General features: G+C 43.6%; 1 protein-coding gene across 2 annotated transcripts in view; it reads left to right on the top strand.

Annotated features, from left to right (window-relative positions):
• GREB1L (GREB1 like retinoic acid receptor coactivator) overlaps positions 1-19,706 on the top strand; it is a 192,079-nt gene that overhangs the window by 141,399 nt on the left and 30,974 nt on the right. For both annotated transcript variants that reach the window (XM_066625247.1, XM_066625246.1), the window contains 6 exons: positions 5,169-5,297; positions 11,159-11,293; positions 12,544-12,741; positions 13,383-13,563; positions 15,216-15,408; positions 17,316-17,449. In XM_066625247.1, the coding sequence (XP_066481344.1) occupies positions 5,169-5,297; positions 11,159-11,293; positions 12,544-12,741; positions 13,383-13,563; positions 15,216-15,408; positions 17,316-17,449 (970 nt within the window). The remainder of the gene's footprint in view (positions 1-5,168; positions 5,298-11,158; positions 11,294-12,543; positions 12,742-13,382; positions 13,564-15,215; positions 15,409-17,315; positions 17,450-19,706) is intronic.

Genomic DNA, 19,706 nt, shown 5'->3' with positions numbered 1-19,706 from the left:
GGTGAAAATCTTTGATTTCACTTCTATATCACCCATGTCCTTTAGGAAGTTACCAAATCAATTTTAAATAGCCAGTTTAAAACTGGTTTGGCAACAAAAGTAGCAGTGGAGTGAAAAAGGACTGGGACCATTCCTAAAGCAAGAAAACCCTCAGTGCATATACATGCCATCTTTTGTGCCCAGGTCAATGCCTTTTTTCTAGAGCTGTAATAATGGACTGTAATAATTATTTTCATGGTCTGTAATAATTCCCTATCAGCAGCAGCATAGTTAAGACTGCAGATTCTGCTTGCAAGAAGAAACCAGTAAATGGGCCCAAGGTTATGGTCTCAAGGCTGTGGTTTCATGGAAGATGCAACCACTTTTTTGTAGCAAAATAAGGTTGCATCTGGTCAGTGGCTGGATGGAAGACTGCCATTGAAACCCTGTGTATGCAGCTTGGAATGCCATGGCAGAAGAAAGGCAGGATATCAAAATAGTTAATAAAATACACCTTGTTTTCCAAAGTATGTGCCTATAATAAACTTGTGTGTGTTATAGTTTAAATAATTGACTCCCAAAATAGGTGCCAGGGCATATTAGTGAACTTTATAAGGGATTAAAATGTTCCTTGAACAGTTACGCCATTGTGTTAGATGCAGGATGCACCTGCCATCTATGTGTCATTGCTCCTCACTGTCTCTTTAGACATTATCATCAGGAGCAGAGAGGGACTAAGAGCCCGAACCTGAGCTCAGCACGCTGGCTTACTGCTGGCGTGCACTGTTGCAAACGTGCCATAAGGCACATTTGTGAGGCCTAACGCCGGGCAAGCGCCTGTGCTAGTCTAGCACTGGCTGGTGCTGGGCTAGTGCCGGGCAGGTGCCTGGCCTCCGCCGCTCGGCGGTCGCATGAACCTCTGAGCAGCGGAGAGGAAAGGAGGGACGAGGGGGAGACGGGGAGGAGGCGTTCCAGGGAGGAGGGGAGGTGGACGGAGGGCAGGGGAGGCGTATCAGGGAGGTGGGGAGAAGTGATGCTTCTCCGGATCCAGAACCTTCAAGTCAGGCTCGATGCCTGACACAAAGGCTCTTACTTTGAGTAGTTGTACCCATTGCGGGTCTACTCCCTTTACACAGGGGAAGGGGATGAAAGTCCCCTTCTTCCGAGGTGCCGCCTGCAGCTGCCATGGGAATGCAGGAACGGGTGAGGGAGCAGGGAGGGAGGGAGGTGGAACTTCATAAGATTGAAATGTTCCTTGAACAGTTACACCATCGTGTTAGATACAGGATGCCCGACTCAGAGGCTTTTAACGGAGGTGAATCGAGGAGCCCCATTGTGGGGCTACTGTGCTTACTTGGGGGAAGGGGACAAAAGTCCCCTTCTCCCGAGGTGCTGCCGCTGGCTGCCTTGGGTATGCAGGATGTGTTGGCAGCCATTTTCAGTTTCGCCACAGCCGCGCACCCTGGGCAGCTCAGGATGGGGCTCTGTGTCCCAGATCTGCTCAGATTCTTACCATTGTGCTAAATAGCTTTCACTAGTGCCAAACCTCATGGTAATTTTTTCTGTTCTCTCTAATTTTTGGTTACAGCAAACAGTGCTGGGAGGGTGTAATGGGCTGGGGAGTGGGCAGATAGGGTCCTGGGAGGGCAGCGGGATTGACAGGGGGGCCCCAATCTAATACTTTTTATATTTCTTTATTTATTGGAGTCGTGCAATGAAAAAGATTGTAGACCACTGGTTTAGAGTCTATGTATGTTCTTTGTAACCAATTGTTATATGTTTAATCCAATCGGATATTTTGTTTTTTTTTCACATTGAATGTTGCTTTTTTTGACAAGGTAGAACTTTTTCCTGTTGAAAAAGTAGATAAACTGTTGGGAAAAAAAACTCTTGTAAAGGCTGTGTTTTTGGTAGTTAAGAAAACCCTAGAGGGACATGTCCATGGGAGCTGCTCAGCCTCAGGGAGGCCATGCTTTTGGGGTAGTTCAGGATTGCTGTTTTCTCAGTAGGGAATGTCCCAGAGTAGGGCCTTTTCAGGTTCTGGGCTGGGCTTTGTCTTCAGAGTGAACTTGCTTGGCAATTCCTGACCTAGCATTGGTGAAAATCAATGAAACACTTTGAAAGTGTTGAAAAATGGATGAAAACCAGAGATTTTTTTCATTAGGTGAAAACCAAACCCAAACTAGCCACCTGGTTTCCACTCAGCTCTGATATAAATGAAAGTCATGTATTTATTTCTTCATGTACCAGTAAACTTAGGGCAAAACGGTCTTTCATCTGCTGGGGATTAATGAATTTGTCACCATCTCCCTCTCTTTTAAATTTTCTTTTAGTGCAGATAATTTTGACTAAAGTTTTGGCTCTAGAGACAGTATTCTTTCTTCTGAACTTGAGTTCTCTGTTCCTTTTGAGCAGATTCTCCCTTGGCAAGAAGATTGGCTTTTAACAAGAGGAACACTCATGGACCTTCCTGATTTTAGGGACTAGCAGGAAAATGATGAGCTGAATTTATGTGAAAATGCACTTCTTCAGCCTCTAGACAGAGAATCTAGAGGCAGGGGTAGGGCTTGCTCACAGGAAGCTGAATTTGTGTTGAGATACTAAGTGTGAATATCTTTTGAAGGGTCCTCATTGTCTTCATCACAGTGCTCTCATTTGAAGACTGGCAGCCTCTCACACATGACAATTTTTGAGCCTTTGGCAGACTATTGTGTGACTGCTGTTAATACAAGAGAGAAGGCAAAAAAGTGCCATTTTCTCTCTCTACAGATTGACTACATGTTCCTGTCGCTGTAGGTGTTATATTCACCTTAGGGACATAGAAAATTCAAAGTACTTTTAGTGTCATAGGTGAATGCTCTTAGCACTTGCAATCTTATTCTGCCACATGTGCACCTCAGCAATGTTGGGAAAGTACATCTTGTTTGCCAATTGCAGAGAGTGTAGGAGGAATGGGAAAAAATTTAGAGTTGTTAAGCGATCAGTTTTGGGGCTAAGGCCACAAGGTACTCATCCACAAATCCTTTTAACGAATGCAGTGCTTTTTCTGTTTTTGGAGCATGAACTTACAAGAGTTTGGGTGAACACTCACGATAAGCCACATTGCTAACTACTGAGTAGGAAACGGCTAGACAACTTCATTTATCCACGTCTAAGGACATCCAAAATGCTTGGATACAAAGGCATTGCTAGCAGGGTCTGGGGGGTATAGACTGCACTGGGTGATACACTCATCGGGGGAGGGGTGAGACCACCACTGGCCAAAATTGTGAAAATCTTGGTATTTTCAAATTATACCATCATGTTCTATATAATTCAGTGTGAAATTGCATGCAAAATGCAATGAAATAAACCACATTGAAATATCTGTATTCTATCAAATGTTGTGGCCAAATAACCAGAGAAGGAAAACATAACTGCCTTATGTAACAAAAAGTGGATTTCTTTAAATCAAAACTTTCCAATGTGACTGATTGTTTTGATAGCTAATCAAGTGTTATTATGACACAGCAGGGAACGAATAAGGTGTTAGTATAAGTCAGCTCTCATTTCCAAGTATCAGAGCTAATACTAGAACTCTTACTCAGCTGTGTGAATGTCATCAACTTGGCTACTGGTCTTTTGTTGGTTACTGATTTGTTGGGTGACCTGTATGTTATATATTTAAATAAATAAAGTTAGTGGGAGTTGCACCAACTCTTGTGATGCTACTGCTTTAGGTTGTGCATATGATACTGTAATTTGTTTTGTATGGTTTGGTATGGGAGGAGTTCCATCATGGGGTGATGCAGTGAGCTCTTGCACTGGGTGACACAAACCATAGGGGCACTTCTGCTTGGATAAACAGACATTCAGATACACAGGAATCTTCCCTATATAAGATTGCACTAATGTGAAGCTACTTGGGGACATAAGGATTTCTAATAGCTGAATCCAGACAATGGGGATTCTATTGTATAGGTCAGCCATTTTCAACCTAACCCTAACCCTAACCTCACCCCCTCCCACAGGCACATTCCCACCTCATCTCATAATTGCAGTTAGCACCTCTCTTACTGTCCCTCCCCTCACTGTCTGAACCTTCCAAAGGTCCAGAATCACTTGCCTCACATTCTTCCCCCCTGCCAATTGCCTGCTCCTGTATTTCAGAAAAAGTGTGACCAAAAGCCCAATCCTAGGCATGTCTGCTCAGAAGTAAGTCCTATTATAGTCAATGGGGCTTACTCCCAGGAATGTGGGGCTAGGAGAGGATACTGAGAGCCCAGCCCAGGCATGTCTACTCAGAAGTAAGTCCTATTATAGTCAATGGGGCTTACTTCCAGGTAAATGAGGATTGGGTTGCAGCCTTCCTCTTGCTCAGCAGCAGGAGATGCCAAGCAACCATGGCTGCTCCTTTTTTTGCTGCTGGGTCAAAGCAGTAGCTTCTCCTGCAGGCTGTGGCTGCTGCCTACGCAGTACACCTGCCTCGAGGCATACTAGTGTGCTGCGTCACAGCAGTTGAAAATCGATGGTATATAGGTTAACACTTGCAGTTCTTGTAAACTGCTTACATACGTAAACCAATAATCGCTTATGTTCTCTGAGAAAATAGTTTAAAAGCAAAACATGCAAAACACATTTCATTGGTTTGACCTTTCCGAAGATCATTAAGGAGACCTGAAAATGTCCTCTATATGACCTCCCTAGATCCAAATACCTAGCTAATATTATCTCTTTGTCCAAAGGAAGATCTACCCCAGCCCTGATTTGTTGGTTCCTTGCTGACTCAAACCCTGAGATCACTTCCTTGCTCACTCAAACCCTGAGTGGCTAGCTTTGCCCTTATGGCAAAGAAGATCCGTGCTAATTTTCTGTTGCCTAAATCTTAAAGTTTCTTCCTTTTCTTATCAGCCGGTAAGATCTTGAAAATTATTGAAGCCTGTTCCATTTTGGAACCACTTTAATATTATACGTTTTTAGCCTATGTTGGGTTTCAGTTCTTCAGTTTCATTATATGTGTTTGGAGGGTCGAATTGTTATCGTTTTTTTTATATGTGCTTTTGTGCTTTTATATTGTAATGACCAATTGGTTATAGAATAAATTTTCTTCATTCATTCATTAAGGAGACCTGGGCTGAAACTCCAAATATTCACTTTGAATTCAAGGCTCTCATATTGACAGTGGCCTGTGATCTTTCTCTGTCCTTTAGGCCAATATCAGTCCAGAGCACTGGCGGAAAGCGTGCTTACAACTAGTGAGTTTTTAAAGGAGATCAGTTATGAGCTAATTACAGGAAAAGTTAGCTTTCTGGCATCACACTTCAAAAACACATCTTTAGGTAAGTGAATCTACATTTCTTCAGTTGCTGTAATTAATGATACATTTAACCTTTTTGACATGTTAAAATATGGGACAGTTACAGCTGGATCCTAGGCATGTATACTCAGAAGTAAGTCCCATTATAGTAAATGGGGCTTAGTCCCAGAAAAGTGTGAATAGGATTGTAGTTGTTTTCTGACTAAGCACAGATGTGATTTCATTATGTCTTAAGGTTTACTGCTGTTTAAAAAAACATAAAGTTTGAGATCATTTTTCTGGCTTATTTCCATCTTTAGTGAAACCTGAGGGCAAGGAGAAAATGTGTTCCTTCCCCTTTGCTTTAAAGCTGCGGTTTTCAAACTCTCCGGGAGTTTGACTCCTGCAGTAAGTCTTTGCAAAGGGGGGGGGGGCAGCAGTGGCAGGAGGAAGACAGTGACATGATCCCCAGGATCTCAGGGGGCTGCAGGGACTGCACCCTCCAGTCCCTGCAGCAGCCATCCCTGGGTGTAGGGAGCCAGGCTTGAGCACCTGCAGGGCTCCCCAGGTCAGGGAAAGTGAGAGTCGAGAGATTGAGCTCTGCCAAGCAATGTGTGTGTGTATGTGTATATATATATATGTATATATAAATATAAAAGATCTGGAAGAATTATATGGGTCACATGCTGAAGGAGTGTTTGCTATAGCCCCAGAATCCCAATTGCAAGAGTTTGCTCCTAAGTTCATCTCAACTCCTGGAAAGATGGCACTTGGAGCAGAACTAGATCAGAACTCACTGGCGTCGCTAAGGAGGTGTGGGGGGGTGCGGGCTGCACCGGATGACACAGGGGGGTGACGCGCCCTGGGGGGAGGATGTGCTAACATTGCGGTGTTAGGAGCTACCCTGTCATGCCATACACGGTTGGATGTGGAATGGCCAGTGGAGTGCAATGCAAAAAACAGAATCGAAGTAGCTCCTTTCCTTCAAAAGTTATGACCAAAAGACCGGAAGGAAAAAATGCATGGATCCCTATGGAAATTGAAAGTGAGCCATATCGTGCGTTTACTCGTGAGTAGGCGTACTTGCCATAGTCCGTCGGAAAGGGCAGGCTGAGAGGAATCCAAGGACATCAGAATGGTCCCAATCCAATGAATGCAGCCCCCAAAACACCTGAGAAGGAAGTCCCTCCCTCCTGCAGTCTATTGAATTCTATGGAAAGCAAACTCAGCCACATGGTCTTGTTTACTCATGAGTAGGCAGACATGCCTTGGCTTGTGATCAGGTCAGGCAAAGGGGAATGTGAGGCCACCAAAAGGGTCTGGATCCGATGGAGCTGGAGTGCAACAAATGCTCCAGAAGGCAGCCTCCCCTCCCCCCCCCACTAAGAAGGACAGAACAAGAGGCTTGAACTGGTATAGGGCATGTTCTCTATTTTGCACTTGAAAAGCCAGGTGGGTCTTTATCTTGGTATGCTTGAAATAGTAGAACTTTAAACTGGTCACTGGGGAGGGCTGGAAATCTCACTGATTTTTTTTTGGGGGGGGGAGTTATTGCAGGCAGGCTACAGAGTAAGCTCCATTGACCACTATGGGACTTACTTCAGAGTAGACATGCATAGGATTGGGCTCACAGGCTGCAATCCCACCCACACTTTCCTGAGAGTGAGCCCCATTGACCACAATAGGACTTACTTCAGAGTAGATTCACTTGGTGGAACAGGACTGAATCCCCTTATTTAATTATTTATTTTAATTTAATTTAATTATTTATAATTATTTATTTTAATTTGCTTGATGATGTCACTTCTGGCCTTGACATCACTTCCAATGGGTCCTGGACAGATTGTCATTCTAAAAAGAGGGTCCCAGTACTAAAAGTTTGAGAACTGCTGCAATAAGTTGTTAGTAAGTTGACACAGGGGTGTGTGTGTGTGTGACTCTACAAGTTTTCAAAATCACTAAAATCAGAATTTGGAGGAATAAGACCATCATGTTTTATATCAATCAGTGCGCAATTTCATACAGAATGCAATGAAACAAACCACATTGAAATATCTGTGTTCTAACAAAAGGTACAGCCAAAAAACCAGTGGGGGTGGGGTAATGGTACATCACCACGCCCACCACCTGATGCATTGCCCTGCCCACTGCATGGGGTGACCCGCAGGCCTCCCGTACCGGGTGACACAAATCCTAGTGACGCCATTGGCAGAACTTACAACTCCATGGGGCTCATATGAGAGGTCAGTTCCTAGCACTGTATGGGCTCAGGCTGTGTAGGTCAAAATTACGAGTTTGAACTGGACTTGGAGAAAAACTGATAATGAATAGAGACACTGTGAAATTGATGTGCTGGGTTAACTTCGTGCCTGTTAACAGCACCACTATGTCCAAGTTGAAGTTTCCAGACCATTTTCAAAGGTAGCTCCATTTACCATGCATTACAGTAGTCTAATCTTGAGGTCATCACCGCATAAATTGCAGTAGTCAGGTCTCTCTGTTCCAGGAGTGGGTGCAGCTGGCAAATCATGATTTTTATTTTATTTTTATATGATTTTTATTTTAATATTTTTAGAAAGGGAAAGAGGGGGGACCCGGGAAACTATAGGCCGGTCAGCCTAACATCCATATCGGGTAAGATGGTGGAATGCCTCATCAAAGATAGGATCTCAAAACACATAGACGAACAGGCCTTGCTGAGGGAGAGTCAGCATGGCTTCTGTAAGGGTAAGTCTTGCCTCACGAACCTTATAGAATTCTTCGAAAAGGTCAACAGGCATGTGGATGTGGGAGAACCCGTGGACATTATATATCTGGACTTTCAGAAGGCGTTTGACACGGTCCCTCACCAAAGACTACTGAAAAAACTCCACAGTCAGGGAATTAGAGGACAGGTCCTCTCATGGATTGAGAACTGGTTGGAGGCCAGGAAGCAGAGAGTGGGTGTCAATGGGCAATTTTCACAATGGAGAGAGGTGAAAAGCGGTGTGCCCCAAGGATCTGTCCTGGGACCGGTGCTTTTCAACCTCTTCATAAATGACCTGGAGACAGGGTTGAGCAGTGAAGTGGCTAAGTTTGCAGATGACACCAAACTTTTCTGAGTGGTGAAGACCAGAAGTGATTGTGAGGAGCTCCAGAAGGATCTCTCCAGACTGGCAGAATGGGCAGCAAAATGGCAGATGCGCTTCAATGTCAGTAAGTGTAAAGTCATGCACATTGGGGCAAAAAATCAAAACTTTAGATATAGGCTGATGGGTTCTGAGCTGTCTGTGACAGATCAGGAGAGAGATCTTGGGGTGGTGGTGGACAGGTCGATGAAAGTGTCGACCCAATGTGCGGCGGCAGTGAAGAAGGCCAATTCTATGCTTGGGATCATTAGGAAGGGTATTGAGAACAAAACGGCTAATATTATAATGCCGTTGTACAAATCTATGGTAAGGCCACACCTGGAGTATTGTGTCCAGCTCTGGTTGCCGCATCTCAAAAAAGACATAGTGGAAATGGAAAAGGTGCAAAAGAGAGCGACTAAGATGATTATGGGGCTGGGGCACCTTCCTTATGAGGAAAGGCTGCGGTGTTTGGGCCTCTTCAGCCTAGAAAAGAGATGCCTGAGGGGGGACATGCTTGAGACGTACAAAATTATGCAGGGGATGGACAGAGTGGATAGGGAGATGCTCTTTACACTCTCACATAATACCAGAACCAGGGGACATCCACTAAAATTGAGTGTTGGGCGGGTTAGGACAGACAAAAGAAAATATTTCTTTACTCAGCGTGTGGTCAGTCTGTGGAACTCCTTGCCACAGGATGTGGTGCTGGCGTCTAGCCTAGACGCCTTTAAAAGGGGATTGGACAAGTTTCTGGAGGAAAAATCCATTATGGGGTACAAGCCATGATGTGTATGCGCAACCTCCTGATTTTAGAAATGGGTTATGTGAGAATGCCAGATGCAAGGGAGGGCACCAGGATGAGGTCTCTTGTTATCTGGTGTGCTCCCTGGGGCATTTGGTGGGCCGCTGTGAGATACAGGAAGCTGGACTAGATGGGCCTATGGCCTGATCCAGTGGGGCTGTTCTTATGTTCTTATGATAAAAGATACTTCTGTCTACAACTTTCACCTGAAAACCAAGCAGCAATGCCAAGTCCAAGAGTTTACCCTCCTTATATGATGAAGTTGCTCCTTAGAGGAGAGCAAGATAACATCTACAACAGCCATTTTCCCAAGTAGCCAGTTCACTGAGAGCCCAATCCAATGCATGTCTACTCACAAGTAAGTCCCATTGTAGTCAATGTGGCTTACTCCCAGGTAAGTGTGGATAGGATTGCAACTTGAGTTTACCTGTGGTCATCAGCTTCCTGTCTTATCTGTATTAAGCTTAAGGCCCAATCCTATCTGACTTCCCACCACTGATGCAGTTGTGCCAACAGAATGTGTGCTGCATCCTGTGGTGGTGGGGGGTAGTCACAGGGGCATTGTCAAGGTTTTTCCCTTACTACAGGGCTGCATTGCATCTGAATCAGCACTGTAAAGTTATATAGGGTTGGGCCCTAAGTGTATTTATTCTCATCCAGCCCAGATCTGATTCTTGACACTTGTTTAGGGAAGTGACTGCCACACAAAAAGAATAAATTGAGCTGAATATCATGAACATACTGTTGATACCTCATTTTACATCTCTGCACAACCTTTCCAGTGGTTTCATATGATGTTAAAGACTGAGGACCCAGTCCTATCCAACTTTCCAGCATGGTGCAGCCACAATGCAGCTGTCAGGTAAGGGAACAATTGTTCCCATATCTTAAAGAGGCCTCTGTGCCTGCCCCACCACCACAGGATGTGGTACACGCCCCATTGGCATGGCTGCACTGGCACTGGAAAATTGAATAGGATTGGGCCCTAATTCTTAAACTGAATTGGGTAGCTCTTGTGAGGAAGAACAACAGTTTCTAGGCTCCATTTTCTGTATCCTAGCCTGTAGCAGTGCACTGCTACTTGGGAAGCACCCAGGGTTTAGAACCTTGATGCCTGAGGGAGAGTGCTAAAAACAGAAGCACTCTGAGGGTCTGAAAGTTAAAACTAGAGCAGCAAGGAGTCAGAGCAATGAATGAAACACAGCAGACAGTCAGAGGGTTGATGCAGGGAGAGCTGAGCTGGAAGTAGGACGGTATGAGATGGAGAGAGAAGTCCGTCCTCCCGGCTAGCTTCCTAGCAAAGAATAAAATGACAAATGTATAGAAGCGAGATGCAGAAGGAAGGCCGTTGGGATTCAGCCTTCTCTGGCTTTTATTTCCTCTCAAACAATACACAACAGGCTGGGGTTTTCCATTCTCTTATCTTGTTTACAATACTAAGCAATGAGTCAAAAGTCTACGGCTTCTACTTAACGAGAACAAGGCAGAGGCTTCTAGATGTGTCCAGATGCCAACGCAGGTGTGCCTGCACTTGTTGCCTTGTCTCTACAAGCTTAATGTTCTGTGCATTTTCCTACACTAGCCTTCAGGAAGGAATGGAGCTGCATAGTAGTTCACAGTTTCCTCTTATGCTAATATAGCATATTTTGCAGAATACCTTATTTCTTTTGTGATAATGAGTCTATAGCCTCAATGGTAAAAAGACAGATGAGACAGCACACAATTCTGGTTGCCTTTAATGTTTGTGTTAATTTTTGTTTTTGATTACAGTCTTTGAAACATGAATATTCAGTATGGTATAGGGTACAATCCTAACCAGGTCTATTCAGACGTAAGTCCTATTTTGTTCAATGGGGCTTACTCTCGGGAAAGCGTGGTTTGGCTTGCAGCCATAGTCTTCTTTGAATCTGTTTTTTTTTTGTGGAGATTTAAGAGAATGTATTATACCTTGTTCAGATACATTTTTGTTTTAAAAACCATTTCTTTTACTAGGTGATGAATTGGACAAGTTGCTAGAGAAAATGCAACAGAGACGAGGAGATAATGTTGTAATCCCATTCAATGGCGATGTTAATGAATGTGTATCATCTCAAGAAGCTGCTGCTATGGTTTCCACCCAAGAACTGGGTAAGGGCTGCTTCACAAGAAATGAAGTAATGAATGTTTTAGCCAAATTTGGAAGTATGCTTAGGAACCAGAGAATATAGCATTCTGATCCACAAAGCTCCTGTTTTGTTGTGGTGTGTCACATCACCTCATTCCCCTCATGCTTACACAGTCAGGCCAGAGTGAAACCCTGGAAAACCTGGGCATCAGCCATAGAACAATATTCTGACACTTCCCTGCTCTTGGCTCTACAAGAAGTGGTGTACTAGTGGGAAGGATGGGGAGATACTCCAGTGTAGAGCTGCATTGGACCCCACAGAAGGTGGTTAGGTCGTCCACCCAATAATGGGGCCATTGTCAGTAAAGCTGAGAAATGTTCCCTCTTGCTAGACCTAAGCTAAGCTATGCACAAAGTGGTCAATAATACAAATTTGAAACAAATACAAGTTTCAATACATAAATACATATTAGATTACCTAGTATAAAATGCTACAACAGAAGCAATTTAGGGCCCAATCCTATGCTGTTCACCTGCCCTGTGGTACAGAGGTGCCAAAATGGCTGCCATTGTATCCTGTGTGGCAGGAAAAACAGCCAGAGATCTCCACATCAGTTCCCTTACCCTGTGTAGTCTTCCGACAGCCCCAGTGGGTCTACTCGGATCTGTGCCAGCTCAGTTGCTAGCGCAGAACCAAGGAGACCCATGTTTGGCTCCGTGTTGGGCACCAAGGACCTGTGTTGGGCTCTGAGGCTCTGGAGAAGGGATAGAATCTGGCAGCATCCTCTGCTGCTGTCCCTGCCCCCCTCCCAGGCCCAATCTGCCCTCTGGCCTACCTGCCATACCCTCCTCCTTCCCAGATAATCCTCCCTACCAAGTGCCCAGTGCTCCTCTTCCTCATTCTGCCAGTGCCTGCTTATGCTGGCCTCTCTGCTGGCACCTCCCTCGTTCTGGTTGCTGCAATGTGCCTTATGGCATGTTTGCAATGGCTGTTGTTTTAAAATTATGTAAAATGGAAATGTTATATATTGTTATGGAAAATGGAAATGTTATGTAAAATGGAAATACGTTTGTTGTGTTTGCACCCTACCTTTCCCCTCCTCCAAGGAGCTCAGAGTCTGTGTCAGTGGGTGGGATTAGGCAATTTTCCAGAATTCTCACATCCAGATACTGACCAGGCCTGCGCAGGTTTACTTTCAGAGATGGAAGCTGATTATCAAGCATTTTTAAATTATTCTCTGTGAAGCAAAAATATGTTTCTGCTTTCCCCTAGATTTGGACACTGAAACCTTCCAAATTTATCAACCACAGCTCACAATTGCCAGAAAGCTCTTGTCGCAGGTATGTGCCATAGCAGATAGTGGCAACCAAAGCCTGGATCTGGGCCACTTCAGCAAAGTAGATTTCATCGTTGTAGTTCCTCGTTCAGAGGTGCTGGTCCAGCAAACTATTCAACGGATTCAACAATCAGGTAAAAAAAGTGGAGAGGGGAAGAAACCATATTAAGCCCAACAAGACATTTCTATAAGCCCGGACTGGATTATGGTGTATTGCGTTAAACAGCAAGAACAAAAATTCAACCAACAGACCGAAGATCTTGGTATATCAAGTGATTTGTAACTGTATTGTTGTGAAAAAGATCATAACCAGGATAGGTTTTTGTTTTTCTTTTCTTAGTGCTATCAAAATTGTGTGCCAAGATAGTCCAAGTCCTGCACCTGCCCCAAAAAGCTTCTTGTGTCTTGTTTATAGTATTCAAATACGGCATATTTATAGACATTTGCTTATTGTATCATAATCTGTGGCCTGTTGAGGTGGAAAGCTACAAGAGGCAGAAGAAAACTACACTCCTGTTTTCATCCTGATATATTTAAATTCCTTTCCCATCCAGTCCCAGGATTTCAGTGTGGATAAACATTTACCCTTCTTTTCTTTCCCTGCAGTGTGAGACAGAGGTGTGAGCGTCATGGCTGAACTGGCATTTGAGTTTGGCCTATATCTGGACCCAGCAATTTGTCCACACTTTTTGTCTTAAGCACTGGAACATTACTGTTTGTTTTTTTATTACTTCAGACAAAAGCAGTGTTGCCCCCCTCCCATTTCTTCCCCCAGGTGTTCTTGTAGACTTGGGCCTTGAAGAGAATGGAACCGCTTACCAAAGAGCTGAAAAATATGTGGTGCGACTAGACAATGAGATTCAAACCAAGTTTGACGTTTTCATGAGGCGGGTGAAGCAGAATCCATACACTCTCTTTGTGCTGGTTCATGACAATGCTCATGTAGATTTAACAAGGTATTTTGTTCAAAATAAAACTGCATTGCATTCCATAATTTACTGGTTGTTTTCTTTCATATCTGTTGGATGGTGAGGATCAATTCTGAAAGATGTTTTAGTAGTCTTTAGTAAGCTATAAGGCAAGAAATTCAGCAGGTATGTCTTCTCCTGTCATTGTGAGTTTTGTCATTGTGAGTTGTAGGAAAATATGCACCTACAAAGCATCTTCCTGTTTTGTAGCTGTAAGGGCTGTAAGTTCCAGAGTAGGCACCACAGCCTCTAATGCCTTTTGGTTGCCCAGTATTGGGAACGGTCAGCTTTTAAAGAGCTGTAGGCTGCTGTGATTTTCCCTTGGGCTTAGCATTATGTAACCGCTGACCATGTACAGGATGGTGTGCAATATTTCTGGTGACATGATGATTGGTGCATGGGTTTTGCTTTGCTTTGCTCTTCTGTACATCCTTGGTCCACCACTATAATAATTGCTAAGGCCTTCCCTAGATAATATTGTCAAGAATCTGAGAATCACAACCATTAGGGAAAAAATAAGTACAGTAATACTTGCAACAAGAATGCAGGCTCCAGTCCTTGAAAACAAAGTATGAAACAAGACTATGCTGATTGGCCAGTTACTGATTGGTCAGAATACACAGCTCTTATTGGCTGCAAAAACTGCCAATAAACCAATGATAAACAGCATTGTAATAAAACAACACTAAAGAAATCTGTCTTATTGGAGCTATTACTTATGCAAAGTAAGTAGCACTAACTGTGATTCCTCACCTTAAACAGTGAGGTTCTGATTCTGGTTTGTTGGCAAGTTTGGGTTCAAACATAAAGTGAAACAATGATTTACCTAAACAAATTATGGTTTTGAATTATGTTTGAACCCTGTCATTGTTTCCTCTTGTCAAAGAGAAACATTCAAATAGTTGTCTGTATGTTGTATAAAGTATGTATTGTATATTATGGTGTCTATTTTACTATAAGTAGTAAATGTGTAATTTTCTATGCTCAGGAAGCAGTTTCTATAGCAGTTCCCATTCTGTATTTTTCTATAGATTTTAAAAGTTCCAGCAAGTTTTGGAGGTATGCCCTATTTACCCTGTGTGACACTGTGTTATCACTAACTGTTTTGACATTGCAATTTGCAAAATGGGCAGAATCAGATAGCCAACAGCTCTTGAAATCTGGCATTAGGTACCAGAGATTCAGCATAGACCAGGTAATTAGACATAGAGTGCACTAACTGAAAGCTCTACAATATTATAGCTCCACTGGCGCCTGTATGTTGCTATCTTCTCTTTTTAAACATGTTAATTTTATTATGGCTCTTCAATCACTTGAGAATCTGTTCAAGTGGTGGACATGGTTATGTCCACGTATAGCCATTCATTGTATGCCTGGAGGACCCAGGTCTCCATATAGTAGGTACCACCAATTGGTAAGTGTTTGAGGAGACACCACATGGCAGAAAGCTTCATTTTGTTATTTTGTTTTCTAGAGAGAACCATTAAGCCTAATGGTAGAGCTGAACAATAACATCCTGCTTTCTTGAGTGTTTTCCTAATTTCTTGTGAACTGAGAACTCCTGTAGTCTCTGTTTTAATCTGTTTTGTTCCATAGAATGTGAAATAAAAACTCTTTAAGTTCTTTATCTCTTTTCTTAGTGCCATCTCAAGCTCTCTGACTCATGGGGAGCCCGGTCATGGACTTGCTGATAGAGTAATAAATTGCAGAGAAGTCCTTGAAGCTTTCAACCTCCTTGTTCTTCAAGTGAGTTCTTTCCCATATGCTCTTCAAACTCTGCAGTCCAGAATCAGCTCTGCCAATGAAGTACACTGGATACAGTTTGGCAACATGGTGAGGGTCTAAATGCTGTGATGATAATACATGCTTAAAACCTGTTTCTATTTTCCCATGACCATCTTTGGATCTTATCTTTTTAGCCCTATTGATAATATAAATAGGGAAATGTTTTACCTTTATGTCAGGGCCCAACGTGACACAACTGGAATGGGCAGACAGACCAATGATCAGGTTCCAGAGCAGGCAGTTGTTTTCTAAAGGACCAGAGGTAGATGGTATGGTCTAAGAAGAGCAAGTTCTTGGGACTCAAGTTCCATGATGGGCAAACTGGAATCCAAGGTCAAATGATCTAGCCAAGAAGATTTTGAGGGTCAAATTTGGGAGTAGTTGGGCAAGGCAAGGCAGAGTTTGTTTTGCACCTTAATCTAGATCAGGGATGTCAAACTTGTTTCATACATAGAACCAAATTTAGCATTCACACTGCCTTCTGAGGGCCAGATATGACATCATTAAGCAGAAAGTGACATCATGAAGCAGATGATGGCCAGAAGTAAGCACTTTGTTCTCACATAGAAATTCATTAACTGCAGATGACAGAAGAGAAAATGTGCAAATCTTGTTCTTCTTTTCAAGATATGAGATAGTCCAATTATAAAGCTGGGAGAGCCCACTTATAACGGGGGGGGGGGAATTCCTGCTGGACACTGCATTTAGCCTGTGGACCTTATATTGACACTTCTGATGTAATTGTTATGAGAAGCTCAACATAGGGAGCCAAGTCCAGAGAAGTTCTTATATAGGGAGCAGAGACCCTTTTGTCTTCGTAGGTCATCTGATTCCTCCTGGGCTGGTTAGCTGTAATGTGCCTTCTGGCCATTGTGTAGGAGAAAGGGTTAGGACAGTCAGCTTCTCTCTCTGCAAACTGTCCTGATGGCCTAGTAGAGTGCTAGAGCCTTGCTGTCAGTGTTTCTCCTGAGACTCCTGGTACCTTACAATTGATTAAGCAATGTCTGTAGACAAGCCTAGATAGTATCTAATAAGGAGGGCAGTTTATAGGATGATGATCTGGTGTAGAATTCAGCCTCCAAACTCTTTTGGCTGCCCTGGATAGGGCCAGAGATGCCACAATGGAAGTATTTCCCTCATGAACATGGGGCTGGGATGTTCAAACTAAGCTCTACATCAGTGGTTTTCAAACTCTCTTGGAGAGTTTGAGCCGCTCTAAGTTCTTCCAGGGGCGGGGGGGGGGGGAGACAGCAGGGGCAGGGGGAAGACAGTGGCACAATTCCCATGATTGCACTGCTCAGGGGGCTGCAGGGGCTTGGCTGCATGTACCTGAGCCTCCCAGGGGTGTGGGGAGCCCTGCACGACCTTCTGCAGGGCTCCCCGCAGCTTCAGAAGTGGAAGTGGAGCAATCGCACTCCACTTCTGCTTTAGAGGAGGCAGGGCGTGATTGCTCTGCTTTCGCTTTCAAAGCTGAGGGGAGCCCTGCAGAAGGTCACACAGGGCTCCCTGCATCCCCAGGAGGCTGCAGCAGGCTCAGGTATGTGCAGCCAAGCCCCTGCAGCCCCCTGAGTGGCGTGATCCTGGGGATCGCGCCGCTACCTCCAGTCTGCCCCTGCCCCATAAGGTGAAAGTGGCCAGGGCCCACAGGCTGGGGCATCGTGACGCCCCAGTTTGAAAAGCCCTGGTCTACACGATCCATTTTAAGGTCCCACTAGAAAAGATTGCCCAGCTACAAAAATTTGCAGGGAAACAGAATGTGATTACATTAAACAAATGAATTTAATCTCTTGTTTATGGTGAAAGAAGTCATTGTAAAATATATGTTTTATGTTCATTTATATGAACAAAATAATTATGTTCATTTGTTGGGAAGTAGTCAAAACACATACTAATGTTTTGGATGTAGGACAAATATAAACTGTAAGATTTGCTTGCAATATTTCTGTTTGGAACAGGAAGAACTAAGCCAAGATGAGAAGTTGTATTTTGGCTTGAATGAATACAGCAAATCTCTGCAGTGGGGAATCACAAGCCCTCTTCTGAGATGTGATGAAACCTTTGAAAAAATGGTGAATACACTTTTAGAGAGGTAAATGCTTTTGTGATATTATTTAGCTAGATTCATGTACATGGATGTCCTGAAACCTGGAGGTTTGCTCTCATTCCAGGAATAGTGGATGTAGTGTTCTAGTGCATCATCTTTTTTTAAATTATTTTTCCCAAAAACAAATATATAAAAACCAAACACAACAAACAAAACATAATACATTACAAACATTACACATATGAGGTGCAGGATATCATACGTCACTTTAACTAATAAATCATTACATATGTCCTAATCCAGTGATGGCGAAGCTTTTACAGACCAAGTGCTCAAACTGCAACCCAAAACCCACTTATTTATTGCAAAGTTCCAACATGGCAATTTAACATGAATACTGAGGTTTTAGTTTAGAAAAAACAACTCATACATTAACATCTTTTACCAACTATTACTTGTAACCCATAATGAACTTTTCCTCTAGAACTTTGTCCAATCCCTTCTTAAAGGCATCTAGGCAAGTTGTCATCACTGCTTCCTGTGGCAAAGAGTTCCACAGACTAATTACATGCTGGGTAAAGAAATATTGGCAGGGAGGGGGTGGCTGCAAGACCTTGCCACTGCTCATTTTCTCAAACAAGAAAAAAAATTTTTTAAAAAAGCCCCACCCACAGAAGTGGGCTCTAAGGCTGCAATCCCAGCCACTCTTTCCTGGGAGTAAACCTCATCCACTATAATGGGGCTTAATTCTGAGTAGATACACACACTGTAATGGCACTTACTTCTGAGTAGACATGCACAGGAGTGGGCTCCAAGGCTGTCATCCTAGCCATGCTTTCCTGGGAGCAAACCCCATTGACTATAATGGGACTGACTCCTGAGTAGACATGCATAGATTGGGCTCTCAGGCTGACATCCTAGCCTTGCTTTCCTGGGAGCAAGCTCCATTGACTATAATGGGACTGACTCCTGAGTAGGCATGCATAGGATTGGGCTCTCAGGCTGCCATCCTAGCCATGCTTTCCTGCGAGCAAGCTCCAATGACTTTAATGAGACTTACTTCTTAGTAAGTAAGGACCAGCACCATGTGCAGGGCTGGCGCCCCAAAGCCCACAGCAGCAGCTTCACTGTGCCCGCCCACATGCCGCATGTGAGCTGCCCGCCTTGCCCCAGACAGGGGAGGGAGGAAGCGCTCCCATTGGGCTGCTGGGCAGAGGGGCAGGTGATGTGAGAAACGTCCCCTCATAGAGCCTCTCAGCCTTCCCCCTCCCTTGGTGGCCTGGCTAGATGGGCGCCTTGGGAGCACCCCTGGGTCTTTGGTGTCAGCCCTCCCTATCTCCCTCTTCCCCCTGCTGTCCATTCCTTTCTCCCTCTTGGCCTTGCCCCTCCCTCCTTTGCCCCAGCTGCTGCAGAGCAGGAGAAGGCTGGCTTTGTGGCTGTTCAGGCTCCTCATGCAGACACGCAGCAGCTGGTGGCACCTCCCGGGGGCAGCAAGCCTAGAGACTTGTACCTGGCAGCTGGGGCGACAGCACGTGTGCCCACAGAGAGGGTTCTGTGTGCCCTCTCTGGCACATGTGCCATAGGTTAGCCACCACTGTCCTAATCCAATTTCTCTTCTACTTTAACCTCTTAATGTTCATTTATCTTTCATATCATATCATACTGTATCATATATATAACACATTTATCTAAATGCCCTATATTATACTTTCTATGAATTCATTTTTAACCAAGCATAAAATCTTTATAATATAGATACCAATCAGGAAGCCCCATACCTCCTCTTAATTTCATATCTTGCAAGGCCTTCATTTTGATTCTTGGCTTCTTTCCCTGCCATGTAAATTTTGATATAATTGGACTAATTTCTTTTAATATATCTTGTTTCAAAATTACAGGGATTTTTTGGAAAAGAAAAATTTTTTTAGGCAAAACATTCATTTTCACTGCAGCTACTCTTCCCAGCAACGAAAGTTGTAGTTCTTTCCATTTTGTCAATTCTTTTTTTATTTCTTCAATTAATTTCAAATAATTATCTTTCACTAATATACTTGTTTTCTTCTTTAGTTGGATCCCTAAATATTTTATTTTTTCTTCTTCTTGAAAGCTTGTTAATTCCACCAATAGTGCATCATCTTTTTGAATGTTTTCAAATTCCCACAATTGCTTTAAAAAAGATATCTGCAGATCTCATGCTTACATGATAACCCACCCATCACAGTGTATGTAGTCTGATTTTCATTCCTGGAATATCCAATTAAAGGGTTTCCGGTTGCAAGGTTTGGTCTTAACATTGTTGCTG

The sequence above is a fragment of the Tiliqua scincoides genome, chromosome 4 (assembly GCF_035046505.1).
Source record: "Tiliqua scincoides isolate rTilSci1 chromosome 4, rTilSci1.hap2, whole genome shotgun sequence".
Classification (NCBI taxonomy): Eukaryota; Metazoa; Chordata; class Lepidosauria; order Squamata; family Scincidae; genus Tiliqua; species Tiliqua scincoides.
The sequence above is the reverse complement of the archived record's forward strand: the minus strand, read 5'-3'. Positions and strand labels throughout refer to the sequence as shown.